Source organism: Lepisosteus oculatus, chromosome 21, assembly GCF_040954835.1.
Source record: "Lepisosteus oculatus isolate fLepOcu1 chromosome 21, fLepOcu1.hap2, whole genome shotgun sequence".
Lineage (NCBI taxonomy): Eukaryota > Metazoa > Chordata > Actinopteri > Semionotiformes > Lepisosteidae > Lepisosteus > Lepisosteus oculatus.
In genome coordinates this window covers 11,940,245-11,964,694 of record NC_090716.1, presented here as the reverse complement: position 1 = coordinate 11,964,694, position 24,450 = coordinate 11,940,245, and the positions used below count along the sequence as shown (strand labels likewise).

The 24,450-nt window shown below is 37.7% G+C and overlaps 1 protein-coding gene and 1 long non-coding RNA gene across 5 annotated transcripts in view; one reads left to right on the top strand and one right to left on the bottom strand.

The window, feature by feature from the left end:
- Positions 1–22,498, bottom strand: part of LOC107075768 (uncharacterized) — a 48,633-nt gene extending 26,135 nt beyond the window's left edge. For 3 of the 4 annotated variants that reach the window (XR_011182918.1, XR_011182916.1, XR_011182919.1), the window contains exon 1: positions 22,210–22,498. This is a non-coding gene — a long non-coding RNA (uncharacterized lncRNA). Of the gene's footprint in view, positions 1–16,071; positions 16,124–22,209 lie in introns of all 4 variants that reach the window. The other variant, XR_011182917.1, reaches the window with a different exon arrangement.
- drd4b (dopamine receptor D4b) lies at positions 1,139–14,312 on the top strand. Its single transcript, XM_006642464.3, has 4 exons — positions 1,139–2,109; positions 5,357–5,469; positions 7,945–8,522; positions 14,046–14,312. Exons 1-4 carry the CDS (start codon positions 1,867–1,869, stop codon positions 14,246–14,248), a joined length of 1,137 nt encoding a protein of 378 aa, XP_006642527.1. The 5' UTR covers positions 1,139–1,866; the 3' UTR covers positions 14,249–14,312.
- Positions 22,499–24,450: the final 1,952 nt, after the last annotated feature.

Genomic DNA, 24,450 nt, shown 5'->3' with positions numbered 1-24,450 from the left:
TGTCCTTCTGATTCTAAATAAAACTTTTACAGTGTGGTAACATTACTATCAATAAACCACAATATAGGGTGGGAACATTACCATCAATATGCCATTTTCGACAAAGAAGACTTGCATTATGATTCATATTCATATTCATTGCCATGTCTGATTCAAAATGAGTCTAGTCAAACTATACTCAAGTATACTGTATGTCCCCAATGTCTTAGGGAAGTGTAGCTTGAAGTAAAATCTAACCTAGAAATTACAACCCAATATACAGTAATTTATCAGTGCAACTGTATTTTGAAGCACTCTCAATTTCCCCCTTTGACAGAGCTAGAAGGATTCGGCTAAGAATAAGAATAAGACCAGAATAAGTAAAGGAGAATACCGTCAAATCACTTTTCAACATTTATTGGTGAAGATATTCTTGTGCATCCATAAAAGTGAACTTCATGAGTTTCACATTCAGTCGTGCTGTATACTGAGGGGTGGCATGTTCATACAGTAGTTAGCCTTGCTGCCTCATAGCAGTTGTTCCCTGGGTTCAATTCAGGACCTCGGGTGTTGAATTGAGCCGTGTTGATGAAGTCCATACCCTGGCTTTCTTCAGCAAACAACTGGATGAGACTAATCAGATCTATCAATGAATCCATAAGCGATCTTATTTACAGTATATCTTTTAATTAAACCATCTTTCTCCAAAATGTTATTTTAATTTTATTAACAAAGATTGCATTGTATTAATATAATTATTTTTATTTGACAATAACTAAAACTCACAGTGTTGTCTAGGCGTTAAGTATGTCTGCTTAAAAGACCAAATGTTATTTTCATCAAAATGTCGCATTCGGGCAATGAGATATCTACTGCAGAGGAATGTTGTCAACGTCAGTATTGCTGAAGTGTGCGACACGCCAAGTGTTACAGAGGACAGCCAAATCTAAACAAAAATTCGAAAATTTAGAAAATGTTGTCTAAAGATTTTTAAAGTTTATACTTCTCCTCGTTTTTAGCAATAATCAATGGAAACGACAAGGACGTCATTTTTTTCATTGGTTGGCAGCATAGAAGAGATTAACGTCAGGCGATCACAAGGAATTTCGCCTAACGCTTAGCCCTGGATGATCCCCTACACATTGCGTAAATGCAGCGCTGAAGTTTGCTGTTTCAACCAGACGTGGAAGCCCTACCCCCTGTCAGAGCCCCGGGTGAAGACACAAGACACACAGGACACTCTTCAGCGCACAGGACGGTCTCCAGCAGCTCCGCTTCGCTCTCAAAGAAAGACGACTCAATCCCGCAAACTGAATCGTTTCCCGTCTGTTGGGTTTAGGGCTGTACCTGTCTTCTAAAAACATTTTCCCACGGCACAGAGAGCAAGTCTTCCGCAGTTGATCGAGAGGATCGTTGTTGATTCACTCTAACAACATAGTCTCAAAACTTCTAATGGTTGTTTTCATTGTTGAATATATTGGGCCAAAGATGCTTCATTGTGACCGAAGGAGAGGCTTTGATTTTGTTCTTCATCTGCGAGCGCAGCAATCAGAATCCAAAGCCCAGCGCGATCCCCCAAATTTTCACGCTGTATTTTGATGCGCCTGAGCTCTGTCCACGGGCGGTGGTGCTGAAGATCAAGACCAAGAAAACAAAGCAGGCGAAGGACAGCACCGCGCTAGGAACTACGGTGATCACGGTCACCTTTCAACAGGAGCCAAAGCTAAAAAAAAAAAAAAAAAATCAATACATTCCGCCAAACGGAAAGACACGATGCCTAGATGAGAGTCAATCACAAAGACGGTGCCCTCCTCAAGAGCAGGAGGTGTCGCAGGAGCCTGTGGATCTCCTGTCGCTCCAAGACAGCTACAGAAGCTGCCTGCAGACATGCCACCTAACCTCACGGCTTCTAACGAAACCGACCCGTCGCCGAACTCGCACTACAACTTCCCTGCTCTGATCTTCGGAATATTGCTAATAGTTATCATAATCTGTGGCAATCTGCTGGTGTGCCTTAGTGTGTGGACGGAAAAAGCTTTAAAAACTACAACGAACTACTTCATAGTCAGCTTGGCTGTGGCGGACCTGCTTTTAGCAGTACTGGTGTTGCCGCTGTTTGTGTACGCAGAGGTGAGTACGCGCTAAGTTTCTTTAAGTTTTAATAGGCGGCAATTATTTTAGCTGCTTCGTCTAAATCCAAGAGCATTTTAAGAGTGGTTTATCAAGAAAAAATACGTTAACGTGCAGCAATATATTCCTAAAATAATCTTCTCGCTGTTATCTTTTTATTTATATTATATAAATTATAATATTATATATTTATTTTAAAAACTACAAAATATACATTAGAGGGGGAAATATCGTGTAAAAAATTGTGATAAAGATGTTTCAAGTAAATAATGCATACGTTTTACTATTTTTTAAAATACATCTACATAATTACCAAGTATCGCCAGCTAATACAGTAAGGACATTGCACGTACAGTACTGTAAGTAATTAAACTCCGAGCTTATCGACGAATCTGCTATCCAATCCCTGTCGCTTTGATAAAAAAAAAAAATAGCACTTAGCAACGAAATGGCACAAAAGACGAAGAAGAACATTCCGTTCAGAGTGAGGGTCATTTAAGACTAAGCACACTGCTGTGAGTGTGACGATTATTTTCCTGTGCTGTAAAAATAAACACAGGAGGCTAAACATACTGTATGTGTAGACTGTGACATTGTTTTAGCTATACTTGCCAACCATTAAACTAATTTAATTAAACTCTTGGGGGTTGTTCGGCGATTCCAAAAAAAAAGAAGCGCCCGCCTTTCACAAAACAGCGCTTTTCAATTTTCGTAATTCCCTTTTTACAGTCAAGGCCATGAGTAATACATTGAAACTAGAAACAAAAATAAAATAGATACAAACTTCAAGATAAAAAAGCTTTATGTTGTAAAATACCAATTTCATTTCATTTCATTTTCAATTCACTTGTCAACCACTTGGCTGACTTGGTTGGTTGCAACAAAAAATATTTTTAATTCACCTAAAATTAAATTAGATCTACAGACCATATGTATTTTTCTTCCAGTAATGCATATTAATAAACCGTCTGTATTCAAAAAATATTGAAGAAAATGCATTGTTCATATCTTTAGAAAATAACGTTATTTACTAAATAATATCAATGTATAGACCTCTACCTGTGAAGCTGAAACAATTCTTTTAACACTATAAATGAAAAATCAAGTTATTCTCATTTATTACAATCTTCCTTAAAAGTTACCACACACTAGTGGTTTCAAAGAATGCAAGTGATTTCTGAAAGCAAAACTGAGCCAGAAGAGATGATGTGTTGCAAGGTTAGATTTGCTTTAAGGATCATTGGAAATGAGCTTTCTGTGCAGGGTTGGAGATGCATAATTTTAATGAACAATTGGAAAGTTCCTTAGATCAGAGGTTTAAAAAGCACATTGCTTATTTAACTTGCATGTCCTACACGGAATTAGCTGTTCTAATCAGTAGACACCATTATCTCATTAGGCAGAAGATCATTTTAGTCCTATAATCCAAATGTAGAAAGAGCTACAGAAGGTTATGCTAGCCATGTTCTTTAAATACCCCACGATATTAAACAAAGCCCCACATTCATCACATATTTTTTTTCCATTTAGTAATGAACCAGTATGGAGAAAAACTGGTATTTCAAATGATTATTCTGGACTGTAAAACAGTTATTTCAGGTGCCTTCACTTTCATCTGACAATATGGCAACATTAATTTGATTGCAAATTTAGTAGTGATACAAGCCTGATATTGAGGACTATGATACACAAGTTACAAATTAACATATAACTGCTTCTATCAATGAGGTGATGATGATAAAATATGTAACCATTAAGTCTTTTTTTATAATGTTTCTTATAAAAATGTACATAACATTTCTTTTTTTCTAATGTTTTAGGTGCTATATATCTGGATACTAGATTCTGTAATGTACTAATGCAATGCTAATTATCCAGAACAATTTCTTATGATACATATGGTGGCAATTTCAGCACTAATTAACTCAATGTTTGTATTTGGTCTAGTTACTGAATATGAAGTGAAAAGCACCAGGCTGCACAGATTGGCATTACAGTTCACACCTAGGTCCCAGAAACCAGCTATGTCTGGAAAATCAGATTTTCTTTTTCACTCACTGCAGTGCAAAACACAAGGTGTTCTATTTAAAAGGTCTAATTCACTTTTTTTTCTTTGGAATGTATAATTTGGTTAATTGAAAAATAATGCACTATAAATGGGACATATTTTGATGAAAGAGAAAATAACACAGAATGACATGTCCAAAAAAAAAAGCTGTAAAACTAGTTGTTAATACAGTAGATATGTTTCAGGGCTTCCAGATGGAGATGATCACTATCATATTTGTTGAGGCAGTTAGTCCTGCTGTCTCACAGCACTCAGATCCAGAGTTCAGTGCTGGACTGGAACACCGTTTGCATGGAGATCACATGTTCTCCTCTGTTCATGTGGGGTTTCGCCTGTGTTTGTCCACCTTCCAGTGGCATTTAACCTACATCTCTAAAGGCCTGCCTGTGTTAATGTGCCCTGTGCTGGACAGGTATTCTGTCGAAGAAGTAGAGATACTGTACCTTATGCTTTATACTTCTGATGGCCATGATCCTTGTCAGGGGTATGTGGCTTTCTGTGAATGGGTGGATTATTCTTATTATTTGCCTAAGACATGCCCTTTTGCAGGGTCTTTCAAAGATATGCTTGCAAAACCAAATGTAAAAACATGAGAAAATACATGAGAATGACTTCTAATGTAATGTTTGAATGTGACAAAGCAGTCTCCTGCTTGACTGAGCAGGCCTGTAAAGAGAAAAAAAAAGGACCTTTAGCCTCCCCTCACATTACTTTTCATTGCTTGTGGTCATCAGTCAAGTTAATTATATTGAATCTAGTTTCTGAAGATACTGAAAATTATTAATTGTCTTGATTTACTACATAATAATGATACCTGTAGGACTGAACATGATCAGAGTTACAAGCAGTCCGCTGTGCTTGACTTCCACAATCACACAGGAGTATGAGGCATAGGCAGTATTCCAGAGGAACTGCACATGTGTTCACCTGTCCCCAGTAGGAACAGAGCGGTGATACTGATGAGATGGGCTGAGTAGCAATTGCACAATGGCTTGCCAGTGCGCTGGAATGCACAGGGAAATGTCCATCAGACCAGCACCTTTTTCTTCAGTCTATTATTGTGTGATTTTACCGTCTAAAATGCGTCACATAGCAAACATTACTTTACAATAGAGCATTATATTTAAAAAATGTTTTTACACGTCAGTTTTAATGGCAATGCCTTTGCTTTCTGTCCAGTTTCAGGGTGGAGTGTGGTCTTTAAACGCAGTGCTCTGTGACGCACTGATGACTTTGGATGTGATGCTGTGTACCGCTTCCATTTTTAACCTCTGCGCCATCAGCGTGGACAGGTTTGTGTTCTCCCTTCATCTGCATTATTTTCACAAATCATTCTGGTGGAGCTCTGGCCAGACACACCTCCTACAGCATCCTTTAACAAGCCAGTTGTTATTTTGAATTTAAAAAGCATGCTTATCCTATACAAATAAAATCACCTCATTTTATTTTACATTGCTAACATTTATATTTTATGAATTTGTTCAATTTTTATGGTTATCTGTTTGCAAGAACTATTTTTAAAGTGAAAGCATAAGAAACAATGGCCAGAAAAGAGTCCCTGTGAGAACTCTTTTTATTGAAACATTTATTTTGGCCAGGAGAAACAGGAGATGGATATCTGTCATAAGCTATAAATATAATTTGATCACTTCATACTTATTATAAATAAGTTATGACTTAAATATTGCCTGGCCTTCGCAAATAAATATTGCCATTTTAATTATTTAAATGTTGTAGTGTTTTAGAACAAGCAACCTTGTCATGTTGTTATTGCCAGAACCCTGGCCTCTTGCAATAAATGGATGGAATACATCAGTTAGCTACTACAGTAGCAACCAAATAGGCTCATTGGGCCAAATGACTTCCTTTTGACTGTAACCTGTCTTATGGTCTTTAAATCTCTTGAGTCGTGTTCTTTAGTTAAACACTGTTTGACAAAATATTATTAGTTTCAAACCAAAAGTCTAGTCCTTTGTCTTAGAGAGTTTTTAGCACTCTTGAGAGATAATCTCTCTTGACTTCATTAAACCTATAATACTTTTCCAACATAATTTATCTGCCAGTTTCCTAAGCTTTTAGGCAGTGTCACAGTTCCAAAAATGTACTCCTGTAAGTAAACTTTGTGATGCACAGAGCATTTGTTGTCTTCAGTAATGAAAAAATACTTTCAATCACATTGGTACTCATCCTATCCCATGAGTCAAAAATTCACTCTCAGAGCCTCTATGTCTGAAAGATATGTCTGATCTGGCAAAGGATATTCACATAGGAAACTATTCATGTCAGCTGTCACTTAGTTTTCAGGGCAGGTCACTGTGATTGCACAGTCTGAAATGATGATGGAAAATGACTTTGCTTTTAAACAAAGGTGACCCTTTTCAAAATTCCTTAAGAAAGCCTTACTGGAATACACAACAGCATACAAAATCAGACAAAATGATGAATCCATCAAAATAAAAAGCAAGCCATTATCATGCAGGAGTCGTTGGCGTTTAAGCCTGTATTGCCCTGCTTTGTCGTCACTCTCTGTCTCCAGGTGACATCGTGACTTACTGCAGCAGTAAGTTTGAGATAAATGTGTACCTGTACCAATCCCAGCTCAGCTGATGACATCTTTTGTGGTAACCTAAAGATGTTCTACAGTTTTCCACAAGAGGCTCAAACTAGGCAATCTAAATAATTCAAAATTATTGCATTTCGTTAGGGTAAAAACCCACTAGGCATACAAAGAGATAATAGATTTCCATCCCAGGTCCTTGGAAGAACATGCTGTCTGTTGGTTTTTTTATTCCAGCTGGGTTCTAAATCACTGGTATTCATTGATAACTTATCTAAAGAGGCAAGTGGATCTATTAAAATGGCAACATGGCTGTGCAGCTTGTGAGCGGTGGCTCTGTGGCTCAGGATCTTCCCCCTGTGGCTGGAAGGTTGCCGTTTCAAATCCCACAGCTGGCAGAGGAATCCTACTCCGTTGGGCCCCTGAGGAAGGGCCTTAACCCCAACTGCTCCAGGGGTGCTGTACAATGGCTGACCCTGCGCTCTGACCCCAAGCTTCTCTCCCTGTCTGTCTCATGGAGAGCAAGCTGGGGTACGCAAAAAGACAAATTCCTAATGCAAGAAATTGTGTAGGGCTAATAAAGTGATGTGATGTGATGTTAGACCTTTATTTTACTTGAGTGTTTTTTTTCCCCCGTCTGTGAATTTTTAATGGGTCACTCCTGAAGGGGGGCAGGTCTTTAACTCTTGATACCAGTTACCAATTCCATTTGATCTATAAAAACTGAAAACTGAAATTTACGAATACCACACATGGAAAACTGAAATCAACTAGCCTGTGATTAAGAACAAGTTTGGGGCACAAACCAGAAGATGCAATGAACCACAAGTGTTCCTTCATGCCCAGAGCTGGGAACCACAGCTCTAGACCTTTATTCTGCGCTTATTAAGATAGAACTAAACCATGCCTAGCCACCAGGATGGTCTTTGTCTCTTAGTATTGTATGTCACAAATAGATTATTTAAAACGTGATGCTTACAATAAAGACTTACTGTGTTTTTATAATTTTTTTCACTATTTTTTATTTTTTTGTTGGTTTTAATTCAGCCCAAAAGAGAGATTTCCTCCTGAATTTCCCCAAGAATGCACTGCACTGGTAAATCTCAAATCAGTTCAAATCAAATCTCTAAATCTCAAATCAGAGTAGTAATAACCAAAAGACACAAAATCTCACTTTAAATTGTACACTAACACCCCCTCTTCTTCACAGGTTTATAGCTGTTTCCATTCCCCTAAACTACAACAGGAGGCATGTTGACCAGAGACAAATTATCCTGCTCTCCGCCACTTGGATCTTTGCTTTGGCAGTGGCCTCACCGGTGATTTTTGGGATAAACAAAGTCCACAACCGAGATCCCACTCTATGCAAGCTGGAGGACAACAATTACATCATCTACTCGTCCGTCTGCTCCTTCTTCATCCCCTGCCCCATCATGGTGGTTCTGTACTTTGGGATGTTCCGGGGCTTGAAAAAGTGGGAGGAGGCGCGCAAGGCCAAACTGAAGAGCAGCATGCAGGCCTGCCGGAAATACCACAGCGGGCACAGCCTGCCTCCCCTGCCACCCCTCCCCCCGCCCATCATCGAGCGTGACCTGGCGGATGTCAAGCTGGAGGAGCTGAGCCGTTACTCTCACCCTGACTGCCCCTTCCCCAAGGAGTACAAGAGAGACTCCATTCAGACAGTGGCTTTCCCAGATGGGAAGTACTGCCAGGCTGCTCCCAAGAAGAAAAGAGCCAAGATTAATGGCCGGGAGAGAAAAGCCATGAAGGTGTTGCCTATTGTCGTAGGTAAGTGCTCTGAGAAGATTTAATCATTTTCTTGATGCCGGTACCTGGGAATGGAGGTTTTCCCATTCTCTTCAAATGGCTGAAGTTCAGAATACTGCTTTAATGAAAGTAGGACTGAAAGAAAGAAGGAGTTCAATTAGGTCAGCATGCGTAGGCAGCAAAGGAACAAGTAAAGGTTTCTTCACCCGAAGAAGGCACCACAGCCGAAACGTTGCGTTTCTTTTCTTGTCTTTTCAGCGTGGAATAAACCTTTACTTGTTCCTCTGAAAGAAAGAAGGCTTGGAAATGAGAACATAAGGGCTGCCACTCATAAGGTTGCAAGCAAGTGGAAGCCATGTAGCCCATCTTGGTTTTTTAGGTTTGAGTTGTCATGCGACTCAGGAGAGAAAACCTGTAAAAATCAGTTCCCTCATAGAAATAGTTCCTTGTTTTCCTTGTATCTATATTCACAAGTATATCTGTTGTATAAATGTAGAGCAATACAGAAAGGGAGTCATGTCTTTACTTACATATATTAGATAAAGGAAACATTTTCCAGCACGTTGCTTTCTTGTGCGGAAAGGGTTTTTCTATTTTCAGTGCAAAATTTAGTTATTTTCCACTTACATTCTTCCTGAGTTTAATTTGAAATATTTATTAGGGTCTATCACATTTATTCTCTTTGAAATTCTGAAAACTTTGATCAAATGACTTTTACCGTGACCAAAATAAAAATAATCTGTCCTCATAATTCACCCCCTTATGTCTCAGATTAACTTTCTTTTCTTTGGACTTTCTCCAACTTTTCTGTATCTTTTTTATGATGATAATTGTACACATTGTTCAGATGTAGTTTAACAACACATTGCACAGGTTTGAACATTAACTCTCAACAATACCTGTATGTTGTCAATTATGAGTTTACGAACTCTACTCTCACCTAAATCTTTTTTCCTTCATGCACCAATTAATTGTCACCTATGGTACTTATCCTTATTTCTTTCAGACACAAATATATATTTCCATTCAATTTAATTTCACCGTATATGAATATTTTGCATGGCTGCATTGTATCCCAGGAATTTTCATCCCCTTAGAATCATCAAGGATCCCAGATCTATATGCTGTATATACTGTATATCATCTAACCTGCTTTTGTACAACCCTGGTTTTGTATATGATATAATTTGATCAAAGCAAAACTCTAGTTAAGTGTAATCAACTCCTTAATGATTGATCTAAAACAACTGTTAGCAGCTATTAATGGTCTTATTGATCTCTGTAAGAATCGAAAAGCATACAGTACACATCCAGACTTGTTGACTTACATTTAGTGTCTTTGATTAGAGCATTAAGCTACAGTATTTCAAAGTGGTTCATTCTTTTCAACTAACATAGAAGGCACAGTTGCATCACCTTCAGTAGTGAAGACATAAATTAAATAGATATTTAAAGTATCAGCTGTCTCTGTTATTTTATATTATTCACACCTTACAACTATGGTGCACTTCACCTTTTCTTTAACCCTTCTTGAAAATACTGGAAACGGCATTTGGAATTCAATATCGATGTTTATTTCAAGTTGTCTTCGGTGTCTACAGTGTGGTTCGTTGTTTTCAAGAAAGTCTTATTATGTATTAAAGCTGGAACTGTACTGTAGTTCTTTAAGTGGGATAGTATCATTATGGAACAAAAGGTGCATAAATGATGAGGATTCCACTGGACATTCCCAGAGCAATGTGGGGAAAGAAAACCTGGCAGAAAAGGTCAAGCAAGTATGTAGAACTGGCCATTCGATCTCCCGTTTCTCTATTTCATTTGTCATTTCATCTCTTCTTGGCTGACACTATCCCAGTTCAATCCTAAGTGTACTGGAGAAAGATTATACTTTAAAAATATTTTTTTACAGAATTTAGTTTAAGCAAAAACCTTAGAGTTCCTAGAGATTTCCTGCCCCTTTTCACTTTTGAGTTATACCTCCAGCCTGCCTAAAACTACCTAAAATACCATGTGGGTTTTGTTCTTGTGTGGTCTCAGGTGGTCTAACAGGTAAACTATTCAGCTACTGTCAAAAGCATTTTATACGTTCAGAAGAAAATGTCATGCCCATCGATGAGTTACAATAGCAGCTATATTAAAAATAACCTGTAATTGTCAAGCTAAATGTATAAATGGAGCTATCTGTTACAAATTCTTGTGAGGCAAGGGTGTGAAGAGGAAGACATGGGCCCCATGTCAATCTTACAGATTGGTCACTCTACTCTTTCAAGCTGTTCCTACCATAAAATCAAACCTGAAGCCATGCCACCCACAGCAGACTGATGGGTGGATGTTGGCAGGAATAAGTGCATGAGGTGCCAGAGTATCAGGCAATTTCACTGCGTTATCCAGTGTAATAGAACACATTATGTCATATTTTGTTCAAGTGGTTCCAAGACCCAAATCAAACACAGATTGTAACTTATAGGAGGAGAACATAGTCAATCTCAATATGTTTGAATATGAATATTGTGGCACCAAACAACATTTTCATACATCGAGGTTCGTTTTTTTACTAGTATTCAAACTAATATGATATTTCTTTTTTATATTTATATAACATATAAAAAGTCATCTTATGAGTTATGTTATGAGTCATCTTCTATCTTAGAGTATGATTTATATTCTCAGAGGTCTGGGGTGTATCTGTGTCAGATGTTCTGTAGTGTGGTACAACCACAATATTCCATCCAATAAGATCCTCTAAGTGGGGCTTACTGGTAACCTTGAAAAGACCAGTACAAGAGCATTGCCATTGAGCTAAGCCTGTTAAGCAACCTTCCGTCAGCCTGCAAGCCATGTGTTAGGAAGTGGGACAGACATGCAAGATGGCAGAAACCCTTTGATAACCCTGTCAAGTAAAAGCTGGGATCTCTGTCGCTGACAAACGCAATTTTACAGATAAAGGCTGAAGTACAGAAAACAAAACAATAGTCAATTCGAGGGCGTGGTGCTATGAGAGTGCTAACACACTTCTCAAAGGTCCCGTTCTGCTGATTCTGTTATATCAGGGTGTTCAATTTCTGTCTTTTTAAAAACTCTACCTGGTGCCTAAGAAACAATAGAGAACCCTGAGAAGTAGTGATTGTAGATAATTATTACATGCTGCCCTTTGACAGATACCATTGTAAATTAAAGAGCTGGCCTAGATAAGTCAAACAGAGCACAACCTTCAGAGATTCAAAGAGCTAGATTAGAATCTTGCTACTTGTAATGTCATCTGAAAGAAGCTAAAACTATATGCAACTACAAAAACACCTACACAATAAAAGTTAGATTATTTCCCTTTTCAACAGATATATAAATGCTATGTCAAAAATTATTGAAACACAATACAAATTCCTTGTTGACTTATTCTTAGACAGGAATCCCAGGTAGCTCAAGATCAAACATTAGGCAAGATCCATATGTATTTAACAGTGTTTTAATAATTGCCATTCTATGATATTAACAGCATATTAATGTATTATAAGAATGGAGACAATTCAATTGTTTGGAGGTGTAATCACACTTGTTTTGCAGAGAAAAATTACATTAATTACTTTAATCTTGGATTATGACATCTTGATATGAGATCTTGATTAAGCTATTTAAACAAGAATCTGGTAGCTTGTAAGGCCAAGTTTTTCTAAAGTTTGTAACTAAAAGAAAAATATCGAACAGGACAGTGATTAATGTTTTACTGGAAACTGGCTAGCTCAATTAATTGGATTGGTTAAATGGTTTTTGTTGAGCCTTGTCTTAGAAAATCAAGACTAAAATAGATTTTTTATTAATGAAGACACCCACAGGCTGAACTACTGTACCGCTACAGAGAATCAGAAGTCATGCCTTGGCAAGCTGTGCCTGAGGAGCCTTGTGTGACTGCAGGGCTCTAAAGTATTCTGGGATGTTCTGGGCCTTCATTTCTCCTAAATTCTGAATATAATAAACATCCTGCAGTTTTCAATGTATGATAATAACAGAAAATAAATAAAGCAACACAGTAGGGAACTTGGAAAACAAAAATAATTTTCAAAAATTACCTTTGTGCACTGGTGAAAGACCTACCACGAAAGCTCAACCGTAATGTCGGTGTTTGTGTTTTTATTGCTACTGATGCCTTTTTTACTGAACGAGCAAGAAATGCAAAAGTTGTTTTTCCGTACGCAAGTTCCTAAGTATTTTTATTTTATTTTAATTCAACTAAAAATATCAAAATTGCTTCCCTGATTTGAATTATTTACTTTGCTGGAAATAATAATCCAACATTTTGCCTCGCACCAATTTCAGAATGTACTCTGATTCTCGTGAAGGCTGAAATGATTATGCCCCAGTATACTTGGATACCTTGAGAATGAATTAAACAATCTTTCTAGCACTGCATTAATTAGGAAAATATGAGCCTATTACTACTGAAGCATGACTGAATAAATTGATCTGATAGGGCTGAAATTGTTTTTATTCTAAGATGTTATACTTTCGGATTACAATTTTTCTTCGGTCTCACAACACTAGACAAAGAAAGGCTTTTTTTCCTAATCTGTATCTCATCTAAACCTCTTCTTGCAGGTATAAATAGAAAACCCATTGGCACTCTTTGAATTATTAAGCAAAAGCGAACCCTAGCAAGAGAAAGTTATATTTATAATCTACAACTTCATTTATGACCCTGATGATTCATTTATCTTTCTGCTTCAGGACCGGTTTTTCAAATTGAAAAAATATGGACTGTATTTTTCAAAATGAAGATCTCCTTGATTTTGTCCTCTGAAACGAACTTTCCATAATGATGTATGCGCAGCATTGACTAGCATTGCTGCTCAATTCCAGACCTGGGGAGCTAAATACAACACCTCCTCAGTACTGCTGTAAAATCAGTGAAAACTGTGATGTACTGTAGTTATCAAACCTTCAGGACAGTTCATTATTCTTAGAATCCAACTGAATAAAGCAAAGCAGGAGACAAGCCTTTAGATCTTCAACAGTTTTCATGCATACCGTAGTCTTTGACCCTACAGATGATTCAAGCAACAGTGAGGATGAGCTATGGAGTATATAACCTGTGGTCATGTCATAGAAACCTTCTTACAGACACAGACACATCCCAAGGGATTTGCAGTGTCAGCTAATTGATTGCATCTAGGAAAAGCTAAAAGAAAACTCCCTCAATCAGCATGCAGGTAAAACACAGGCTGCTCAGCTGCTTTAATAAGTTTACAACTACAGTACTACAATTTTGATAAAGGAGCTGACGTAATCCCAAGGTTTTGTAAAACACCAAATGTGAATTGGACTCCTAAGTAATCAGATATCGGAACTTGGCTGTGTGTCTAGTTTTTAGGTTATATGTTTCATCAGTGAAAAAGCTGTAATGTAACTTTTATTAAGTGACAAAAATTGCTGTTTCCAAAATGGTAAGATGGTTCATATAGGAACTGATTCTCAGGATGGTCATCTTTAATGTTCTATGATGCTGGCCAGCACTGAATCCCCTCACATTTCTGTTCTCTCTCTTTGTTTCAGGTGCATTTCTTTTTTGCTGGACACCATTTTTTGTGGTGCACATCACCAGAGCACTGTGCGACGCTTGTGACATCTCCCCTCAGTTAATGAGCATCGTCACTTGGCTAGGCTATGTCAACAGCGCTTTAAATCCCATTATCTACACTGTCTTCAACACAGAGTTTAGGAACTTTTTCCACAAATTCTTGCACAGCTGCTGTTAACAAAACATTCTCAACATGATTGTACAGAAAAGCACAACATTTTTGTATAGTGTAATAAAATATATTTCTTGTCATAATACCGTCTCTTGAGTTTTTTCTTGCAGTCTTCTGTTCTTCCACATTTGCAGTTTTAATTTTAAAATGGGCCAATTTATAATAAAACAACAAAGTGAAAAACTAAAAATATCTACAGTCAGTGACCTGCCTGAGAAAGCTTTATTTACAACATATTACACTAATTAGTTTGAGTCAACTAGCTGTACATTCTGGTGGCACTAAGAGATTTTTATATAAATAAGATTTTATATTGATAGGCGTAGTTCCACAGAACTTTCTAACAGCTGCTCAATCATAATGGACAATGAACATTCCTTAGTGATGAAGATTTCACCCTTCTAACTCCTTCAGGAAACAAAGAGTGAGAAAACCCATCTGTACAGTAACCTTCAAAAACCTTCCTTTTGAAATCAAGAGCTTGACCCATTGCAAGCACATTCAAGGTGTCGTCATCAACAACTTTAGATGTGTGCAGAAGTCCTTAGGAGTGCCCCTTAAGTGCTCTCATTTGTCTTTTCCCCAGAGGAGCAGTGTAGAGTAGTGAAGTCTTCCATGTAAGCAGTTGTTTTAAGGATATGTGTGTGTCGGTGTTTGTGTGTTAAAACTTAAAAAGAAAGATTAAATGTTGTTAACAATATGGAGGATTGTAATTGGAAGGAGCAAAACAGCAGAACTGTATCCTAGAATACATGACCCTCAAACAAACACAAGGCAGTCAAAAATACTATTCTGAATACATGCAAGGCAAGGCAGCTGAAAATCACATTATTATCCATTATAACAGTGCAAAGCGAGGCACAAAACAATTTCTAAATTCAATTTAGGACAACGTGTCCCAATTCAAGAAGAACCGCTCAGAAATTAAATACTAAGATGACTCAGTTGGTGTTTTGTGTGTTTCATAAGTGTACTGCTATATTCTGTAATATTTTCAATGGGTTTTCACTTCAAATGAGTCAGTGAATGACTTGAGAGATGCTTCCTGAGCAACACCTGGCTTTTTAAACCACAAGACAATATAAGCTCTACACAAATTTGGGCTTATCAGATATAATAAAAAGCTAAGCTAGGTCTTGTCAATCGTTATGTCCAAGTAAAAGAAAAGAAATAACATATCAAACCATAAGTGGTGATAAATATCAACTACGAATATTGCCCAGTGCAAAAAGGAAGTTGTTACAATGTCGCTAAGCGACATAAAAAACAAGAACTTAGATGGTGGTGCTGCATTCAAAACAGCCAAAAGAAGATGAGATACAACTAGGCAATTGCAAACGTCACCTGGAAAACCAATTATTTTTTTGCTAATATTCTCAAGGTTAATCTGGTATTACAGAATTATGTACAGAACCCCGACGTCCTGGCCAAATTTCCCATTGGCCATAACCAATCATGGCCTCCTAATAATCCCCATCTATGAATTGGCTTCATTACTCTCTGCTCTTCTCCCCACTAATAGCTGATGTGTGGTGAGCGTTCTGGCGCACTATGGCTGCCGTCGCATCATCCAAGTGGTTGCTGCACATTGGTGGTGGTGGAGGGGAGACCCCATTACCTGTAAAGGGCTTTGAGTGGAGTGTCCAGAAAAGCGCTATATAAGTGTAAGCAATTATTATTATTTTTATTATTATTATCGTAAGCTAAAATAATTGTTTACTATTTGCAAGATAGTAACAGGGAATCATTGCCTGTTTTCAGCCTGTGAATCACATGCACTACGCTACAAAACACTAAGGGTCCTAAATAAGATCCCACTTTAAACTCACTTATGTTGTTGAAGCTTTAATGGCCTTGGACTCCACAAAACCAGTTATCTCCCTGGAAAAACAAAGCAAGAAAAATGTGAATTAGAAGCAAACTAAAGCACGTCATTTAGTACCGGCCTAAGATGTGGCATTCATAACCATGTGCCTCTACAGACCAACTGAGATCATTTTTCAAAATGGAAAAATGGTTCATTTACAGTACATTGGAAATAAATAGCAGCTGGAGTGTTTCCAACGACATTGCCGGCTACTCTTTCTCCAGATTTCACAGGTGCTGTACGATTACCAGTGATTCAGACTTATTTGGCTTGACCAGATATAATCTTCATATGAGCACAGGGGAAATGAGGACAGTGAACTCCTCTAACCAATGAGTAATTTCCATTGATCCATTGTTAGAAAGCTGCTTATTCCTCTGAAGGGTAACCCAGATCCTATCCTGGAATCACAGAGCACAAGGCAGGAGTACACTGAGGACAGGACACAAGTACATTGCTGGCAACATGTACTACACAGAGACGTTTGCCATTTTTCCCCACAATGCACAATGCCATAGTTGGTATTTACAGACACCCATCAAGTCATTGAGGCCGCTGTTGCGCAACGAGACCAGAATACACAGCATAACTCAAGTGTGCACCATCATTTGAGCAATCCCAGTCTTAGATGACGAGTGAAGTAGTGCAGACTTGCACTAGTGATGTCAGGACATGGGATTAATCTGTATTCTTGAACACTTTTTCACTGCCTGAGCCTCTTTTGAAAGCACTAGGTTTGCTTAGTTGCTGTTCCTAGTTTTAGCCAGCTCAAACTGTAAAGTAATTTGCCAACCCCAATTCTCAAAAGTCTATTACCCAGATATGGGAGTGTCATCTTTCATTACAATCAAAATAAACTCAAGTGTCTGATTTGACCACCTGCCAAAAAAGCACAAGCTGTCTCCTGCCTTTTTTCCCCAACCACATCACTGAGCACCTTCACTAGGAGAGCCATGTCTGAGGAATTCAGAGAAGAGCTTCTTAAAAAGCACGTACAGTATTCTGTCACTGCCATGGCTTGTACAACTCCTTCACAAAATGAGTTAACATGCAAATGGACAAAAGATTGCGTTCAATTCTAAATTTATGATCCAAGATCATAATGCAAAAATAAAAGGCTAGACATAAAAAGATTTCACGATAAAGTTCCCGATGGAAATTCAAATTCAAACTCAGACATGTGCAAGGACACAAAAATGGATCAATCTAATAAATGAAGTCATGTAAACCTAATATTGCATTACCAGTGACGTGCATAGAGGTTCCAATACAGATTGGTCTGGTTTCCATATCTAAAAAAAGCATAGCTTTCACATCTTCTGGCAGCAAATGCTAGATCTCACATCAAAAGGCCTCAATTTCAAGACACTGTTACACCACAAGAGACGGGTGCAGATTTATTCAGCTATAGATGACAAAAGTAATGCATTTGGGGCTGACCACATGACAGAGGTGACAGATATTTGGTGGCTCAGTAAGGCTTTATTCTTTCACCTTATGGTCAGTGAAGAGGTGTCAGTAATAAATGGATGCATATTTTACAGATATATATATATATATGTGTGTGTAAATTTTATATATGTGAGTGAGCAGAGCATCTATCCGTGCTTTACTTTTGTGAATCGAACATGTATTCCCTAAGGATAAAGCAGTTTCTGAAAATGGATGGATGACAGGATCATTTTGAGATCAGTCTGCTGACTCTAAAGTGCCATCATACATTTTAGGGGAAGAAAACGGGCAGTGTCAAGAGCCTCTCTCACACACCAGTCTTGGGTATAGAATGTAATTTCCAACTCAGAAACATTTTTCAGTAAGATCCTAAGTCAGATTTGCACTTACCAGTCTCCCTGTAATGGACAAAAGGTGTGTTGTCTCCACACTGTGATTTCAGACTCACTGTACCTGCTTTTGTTCTGATGGGATGGGAAAACTACATCAGCAGCATCCATTTAATTCATTTTGTGTGACAAGAGGGGAATGATGGTGACATGACTTACTTCCGAGGGGTCGTGACTATGAAATTCAGGAGCAGTTAGTCAGCAGTGCCTGTTGGGTCTTTAATTATTCTGATTCAGAGAAACAGGAGGGCAGGTTTGAGGACAGTGCACTATTTTGTGTACAGTGTATGACTGTTGCAAGAAACCACTCATGAACCTGAAAACGACCCCCCTTTCTAATGAGACCTTTAAATGAAAGTTTGTCATTGCTTCTATAACCAACATGAATTATTAATCCTTTTTGAAAGCTTTTGCATAGTCCTGTAATGCAAAACTTTCCCCTTTTATTAAATGCTATCGCTGTACCATTGAAATGATAAAACACATCCCAGATTCTAATTGAAAATCAAATCTAAATAGAAAAAATATATAAATTTGATACCATACCCAACTACAGTCTCTCCTAGATAAAACAAGAAGTCAGTAAGTCATTTATATTAGCAATCACTACCAGAGACTGCATAATTAGCAATCGAAGGCGACATTGTCACAAAGAGGATGGACATGAGTGTGAAAAACTGATCAAGAAGTAAAACTGGTTAAATACAAGGTATTTAGGGGCAACTATATTAATAAAAAGAGTAGTAGAAAAGTTATTTTAAAAAAGTCTAAGATTTGCAGTTACTTTCAAGGGCTTGGGATTATATATAAATACTCCTCCTATATAAACTGTTGCATTTTTAATACTGTTTGTACATCAAACATAGAGATTAGACACAATGGAATTTTCCTTTTGCTAATTCCAAAGCAAGAGTTTTAATTAACAGTATCCAGGAAAATCTTGGCGTTACAAAAAGCTTGATATAACAGTTAATGAAAGTTCAATTAAATCATTCCAAATCGTTAAAAAATGTTTGGTTTCCATCTTGCTATGCTTGTTCTTTAAGTATTCCATTAAGACAGTTGTTGTCTTTTGCATTTATTATCTAAATTATTCAAAATATTGAACACGCATTAGAACTATAAATCCCTTGAGCAAGAGGTTCATGAAGCAGCTCATATTTTACAGGGCTTTTTAAATGTTTGTTTTCAGACCATAACACTTTGATGTAATAATATAAAATATAAAATAATACCCCCCCAAAAGACAAAATTAATAAGACACATACAGTGCAACTGTTATTTCACACACAATACAAGGACAATATGTCTTTCCGCTACAAGACATCTTTTACATCAGAACAAGAAATAGGTTTATTCCATGCTGAAAAGAAAAGAAGGAAAACGCAACGTTTCGACTGTGGAGCCTTGTTCGGGCTCATGACACACCTGAAGAAGGCTCCACAGCCGAAACGTTGCGTTTCCTTTCTTCTCCTTTTCAGCATGGAATAAACCCGCTACCTGTTCCTTTGCTGCCTACGCATGCTACAGTACCTACTTGAACTATCTTTTACTCCAGTATGGATAGAGAGAGTTGTGAACTGCATCAAAAAACAAAACTGTTCAGGTTATTAAGCATGCTGTGAACTCTGAAGATGACACCTCTATTAATCAATTCATCAGAAGCAAGCGTTGACATCTCTACATTATTCTGAATAATCTTACTGATATGGCCAAACTGCATGCTTAGTCTGATACTGCACTCACAATTAATTTCTTGTACTATTGCAGATTAACACAAAACTACCAAAAACTTCACTGGGATTTCTCATTGACCTAACACAGCTTTGTTGCCCATTTACTCATCTTAAAAAAAGGAATATTTGATTTCAGAGTTTAACAGAAAAGAGGACAGATACAAGCTAAAAGAAGGACTCCAACCAAGGTCAGAGACAGCAGCAGTAGGCGACGATTGATTAGAGTAGAAATCAGTGGATCAAACTGAGCATGAAATGCTTATCATGGCACTGATTGAAATTGTATGTGAGCAAGTCAACCCACAGTAGGCTTAATGAAACATTTGCTTTGTCCTAGGGCTGATTGTGATGAAACAGAGGGAAGAGTATTATATTCAGGCAGGCACTGAATCCAAAGGTTTGGGAAGAAGCTTAGTAAAATGACAGATGGGTCCAAAGGCAAAGACTAGGTCTCCAAAAGACACTCTACTGGTCATTAATACATTTTCAATATAATCTGATTTTATTTTTTTCACCAATGGTTGTGAAAAAACGTAAAATGACACTAAGAGTTAAATTAGTCTTTAAAGCAATTAATCATAATATAATTCCATTGGGCCTCCACCTGCTCCTTCGAACGGACTCACAGGTTACTATCAATCTTGACAACTTTTACTGACAGGTCTGGCTGCTACTCAGTAAGACTTCACGGAGACCTACGTACCCTCTATTCACTCCTGCTTATATTAATTCATATTGTTCTTTCTGAAAAAAGAACACTTGGATGAGAGTACAACTGCACAAGAACTGTGACAAAATGGAGAGAAGCTTTTCATCTTAAAATGTTTAAAAAGTCCCATATTCCTTCTTTTCTGAAATTCCACATTGTAAATGCTGTTTATTTGTATTTATTGTAGGTTGAAAAACCAAACATTGACCCCCAAAAAGCATTTAGTGTCTTACTGTATGTTATTTATTTGAATGCTATTGTGTGTACTGCAAGGTTTTTCAATGTGCTTTCTGCCTAAGCTATGAACAACCAAGCTCATTAGTTGTGTGGCTAAAAATATAATCTGACAAGAGGTGTCAAATGCTTGCAAGGAAGTTTTACAGAGGTAGTAAGCTAGCATTACACCTTTCTGCTTATATTCAGGCTTCATGGGTTTCAGCATAATTTCTTCTCAATCAATGCAATGAACCATACAAAAGTGTGAACATACTGTGCACTATTAACACTGAAACAAATCTGAAAACACTCAACAGATGCAGTGGTTGCTAAAATACTTTGTTAGAAAATCTTTTTTCATACCTTCTTCAATCTTGCTGTAAAAGTGAGAAATTGCTTTTCAATGTTAAAGTTTTTGCTGACATTAATAGGACATCAGATCTCTCCTGTCTTCAGTGATCTGATTAGAGTGCCTTTTTGTCAATTGCAATAGCTGCATAATATCTAGTCTGGTGTGGGAGCATGCTTATTAGCAGATCAAAGAGATCAGGCTTGAGGTGAGACTTTAACTGAGTGATATACTCTGCTTAGGAGTGGGATAGAATTATGAGTCGCGCAGACACTTTGGGGAAAGAAAGGAATACAGTGGATCATAAAAGGCTGCCTTGAGCAAAGAACAACCTGAATTGGAGGTAAAACAGATACCTGTATACACAGTACAACAACAACAGCACTTTGCAGTTTTCCTCACAAAGGAAATTAAACACACCAAAAAAGTAATTTTGTTTTACCTCAAGTTTCAGACCAAAGAATTAATGAAATACTCAATAATTTAAAAAGTTAATTAAAATTACAAAATGGATGGATGGAAAAATCAGGAAAGATTACACATCCTTTCTTATTGAAAACCTGTATAAAAGTTACTGTATGTTTGCTTTGGAGAACGAATTAAACTTTATGGAAAGCAAAATAATTCAGCATGAACTTTACAATCAGCCCAGTCTAATGCCTTGGGTGATGCTACCTGAGCGATAATGAGAAAACAAGGTAAAGTGGTAAATGTTTCTAGGTTTGGGTCTTGGTGGAGAGTAATTCAGAGTAACAATGAATAATGAAGCATTTTTTCCCCAAATATGTAGACATATTAAACACTTCATTTACAGAAACACATCACAGAGCATCCCAGCAGATTTCTTTAGGCCCCTGCTAACAACTTGACTCCCCTTGTTGATTGCACCCAGCTGAGAACACAGAGCACACCCTTTTAAAACAGCTGTACCATCGATCTCTCTTAACCAGACAGGTGTTCCAGGTTACACTAATCATTTACTTCAAATACCAGCACATTAATGCCAACTTAAACCCTTAAGAGGATATTAATTATCAATCAAAATTCTCAGGTCTACAGCTTGGCAGTTATACTCAACTCAACTTGGCAGTTATTTTGGTACAACTCAAAATCACATCATACAACTCTATCAATTATATTAGCAATATTTGATTTCCACAACATGTACACAATTTAATGGTACTTACTGTTCATTTTATGATTAATAAAGAGCATGCAATGAACATCAAGTAAGAAATTGTAACCTTACCTTGAAACATCTCTTCTTCCACCTTGGCTTTGTCTGAAAGGCCAAAACCTTTGCTCAATCGAAGACTATGAGTGGACCTCAAACACACTGATAAAATCAACTCAATTAAGTTTTTAAGATGCAACAGTGAAAGAAAAAGGAACACCAATGAAAAGTATGGGGAAATGCTCTTCAAACAGAGAACACACAAAAGCTGTCAGAGTTTTGAAGTTACACAGCCATATTATTGAGCCAGGGTTCTCTAATTAAACAACCAGATGCATTATCTCAGATCAATTATCTTCTAGCAATGGAATGAGATAAATGAGCTGAACAACCTCCTTTCATTTGTAACCTTTCTTATGTTCTGTGTTGGAGCAGAGTGGGCGAGACCATGGTAAGTGAAAAATAGTCCAACTAATTGCCACTTGTCAGGTTAGCAGAGTATTGGTGGTTAACAGGAGGACTGAGGTTAGAACAAAGGACAATAATGGGCTCATGTGCAATAAAGTACTTGTAGCTGCATGTATCAACGTTAACTTTGACAGCTAAGCAAAATTACAAGTAATTGTACTACAAGGATTAAGTTTCTTAGTGATTTAGATTGCACTTTTAATTCAAGTATCTTAAACTCTGCCAATTATATTTCATACTAACTGCATGAAAAAAAGTGATGAGAGATATAAAGTCCACAATTCTATCACTGTATTGACTAAAGACTCACATGAGGGTTTTTATATGCTCAAAAGCAAAATAAATTCCTTTTTTAAATTACCTGTGATTGTTTAAAGTCCCAAAACTTCAAAGGAAATCTAAAAAAGTGTCACGTTTATAATCCCTCCCCCTAAAGGGCGCTCAGGCTCTCACACATTTTAGTTAATTTTGTGCACCTGCTCCCTGTTCCAGCCTCCCTACAAAAGCCAGACGCTCACGCTGGTCTGGGCTCTGTAGTGGAACGTGGACACCTGCCTACCACCAAGTTGCCCTATGTCTGTGGCTTGAGGGCATTGACCTCCTATCGGTGTTATGACCAGCTGAGTCCAGGACTTAGAGCGCCTGGTCCCGTTACCCTGTTTATCTCCCTGACCCTTCACCGGCTCCCACTCTGGTTTTTAACTTTGTTGTGTCTGTCTTGGATTGGATCACCCAGTTCTGGACTTTTGCCTGCTCTGGATTTCCCTGGAGTTTCTCTGGAGTTTTTGGACTCCCCCTTGGACTGTTTGCCTGGACCACACCCCCCCCGAGCACCTTTGCACCTTTGCCATGCCCCCCTAATTGTCTACCAGCCCAGATCCTCGTTTCCTCCCTCCCTTCCGGGTTCTGCTGTCTGCATAGGGTCCCGAAAATAATTCGTAACAAAAAGGAATGTGCAGAAATGAGAGGTGTTTAACCTCAATACAATTTGAGAAAGTAGCTGGAGTTTAGTGGGAGAAAAATTGTCAGATGGTTTAAAAATGTATTATGCAACTGCTTAATTAGGAAAGTCAACAGACTTGGTAAAAGAAATGCACTGAGAAAAATATTACTGTAAATTGCACATTAAGAACAGGCACCACCACCTCATGGAAAAACCGTAAAACACTGTGATACCATGGGAAGCATGAGACACGACAGCCCAGTGAGGTCACCAGTGATATCAGCAGATCAGGATTAATCAACAGTCCTGAGAGCATCTGTGTGGAAATCGGTGATTATCCACACGCAATTCAGTTAAGGGAAATTTACAGAAACGCTAATCCCATTAATTGATTTGTGCACTTATAAAAAAGGATTTTGTTTAACTAAAACATTGATATAGCTCAAGCCCTGATGACTGGCAAAGCTAAACACCATTCTCTTTAATCTCCTTTGCTTTCAGTAGGCCGTTCTCTCTCCTTAGTCACCCTTTCTTACAAACTATTTCATGAATGTCTTTTCTCCAAAAATTCTCATAAGAGACCTTTCATCTTTCCTTTCTAAAATAATTCCCTGAGACATAATGCTCAGTTCATTGATGCGAGAACAACATATATTTGCATTGAAGTTGAATTACTGCCCTGGAGAAACCAATATAAAACATTTTTGGCTGAGTTTATTTCGGGCTTTTGTTCTAGAACACGAAGTATAAAAAAACTCCCTGACCATGTTCTTCAAGTGTTCTTCCAGAAAGTTTTATTTTTTGCAGCTCCTACGTTCTCCTTCCATCCAAACTTTCCACATCCCCATCATCTTCTTTAACTCATATTTTGTTCGATGTTTTTCTTGACGAAACATAGAGAAACA

Coding starts and splice junctions, on each gene's coding strand:
- drd4b (XM_006642464.3), top strand. CDS start 1,867: ATGCCACCTAACCTCACGGCTTCTAACGAAACCGACCCGTCGCCGAAC. Junction 2,110..5,356: donor CGCTGTTTGTGTACGCAGAG/GTGAGTACGCGC, acceptor CTTTCTGTCCAG/TTTCAGGGTGGAGTGTGGTC. Junction 8,523..14,045: donor GGTGTTGCCTATTGTCGTAG/GTAAGTGCTCTG, acceptor TCTTTGTTTCAG/GTGCATTTCTTTTTTGCTGG.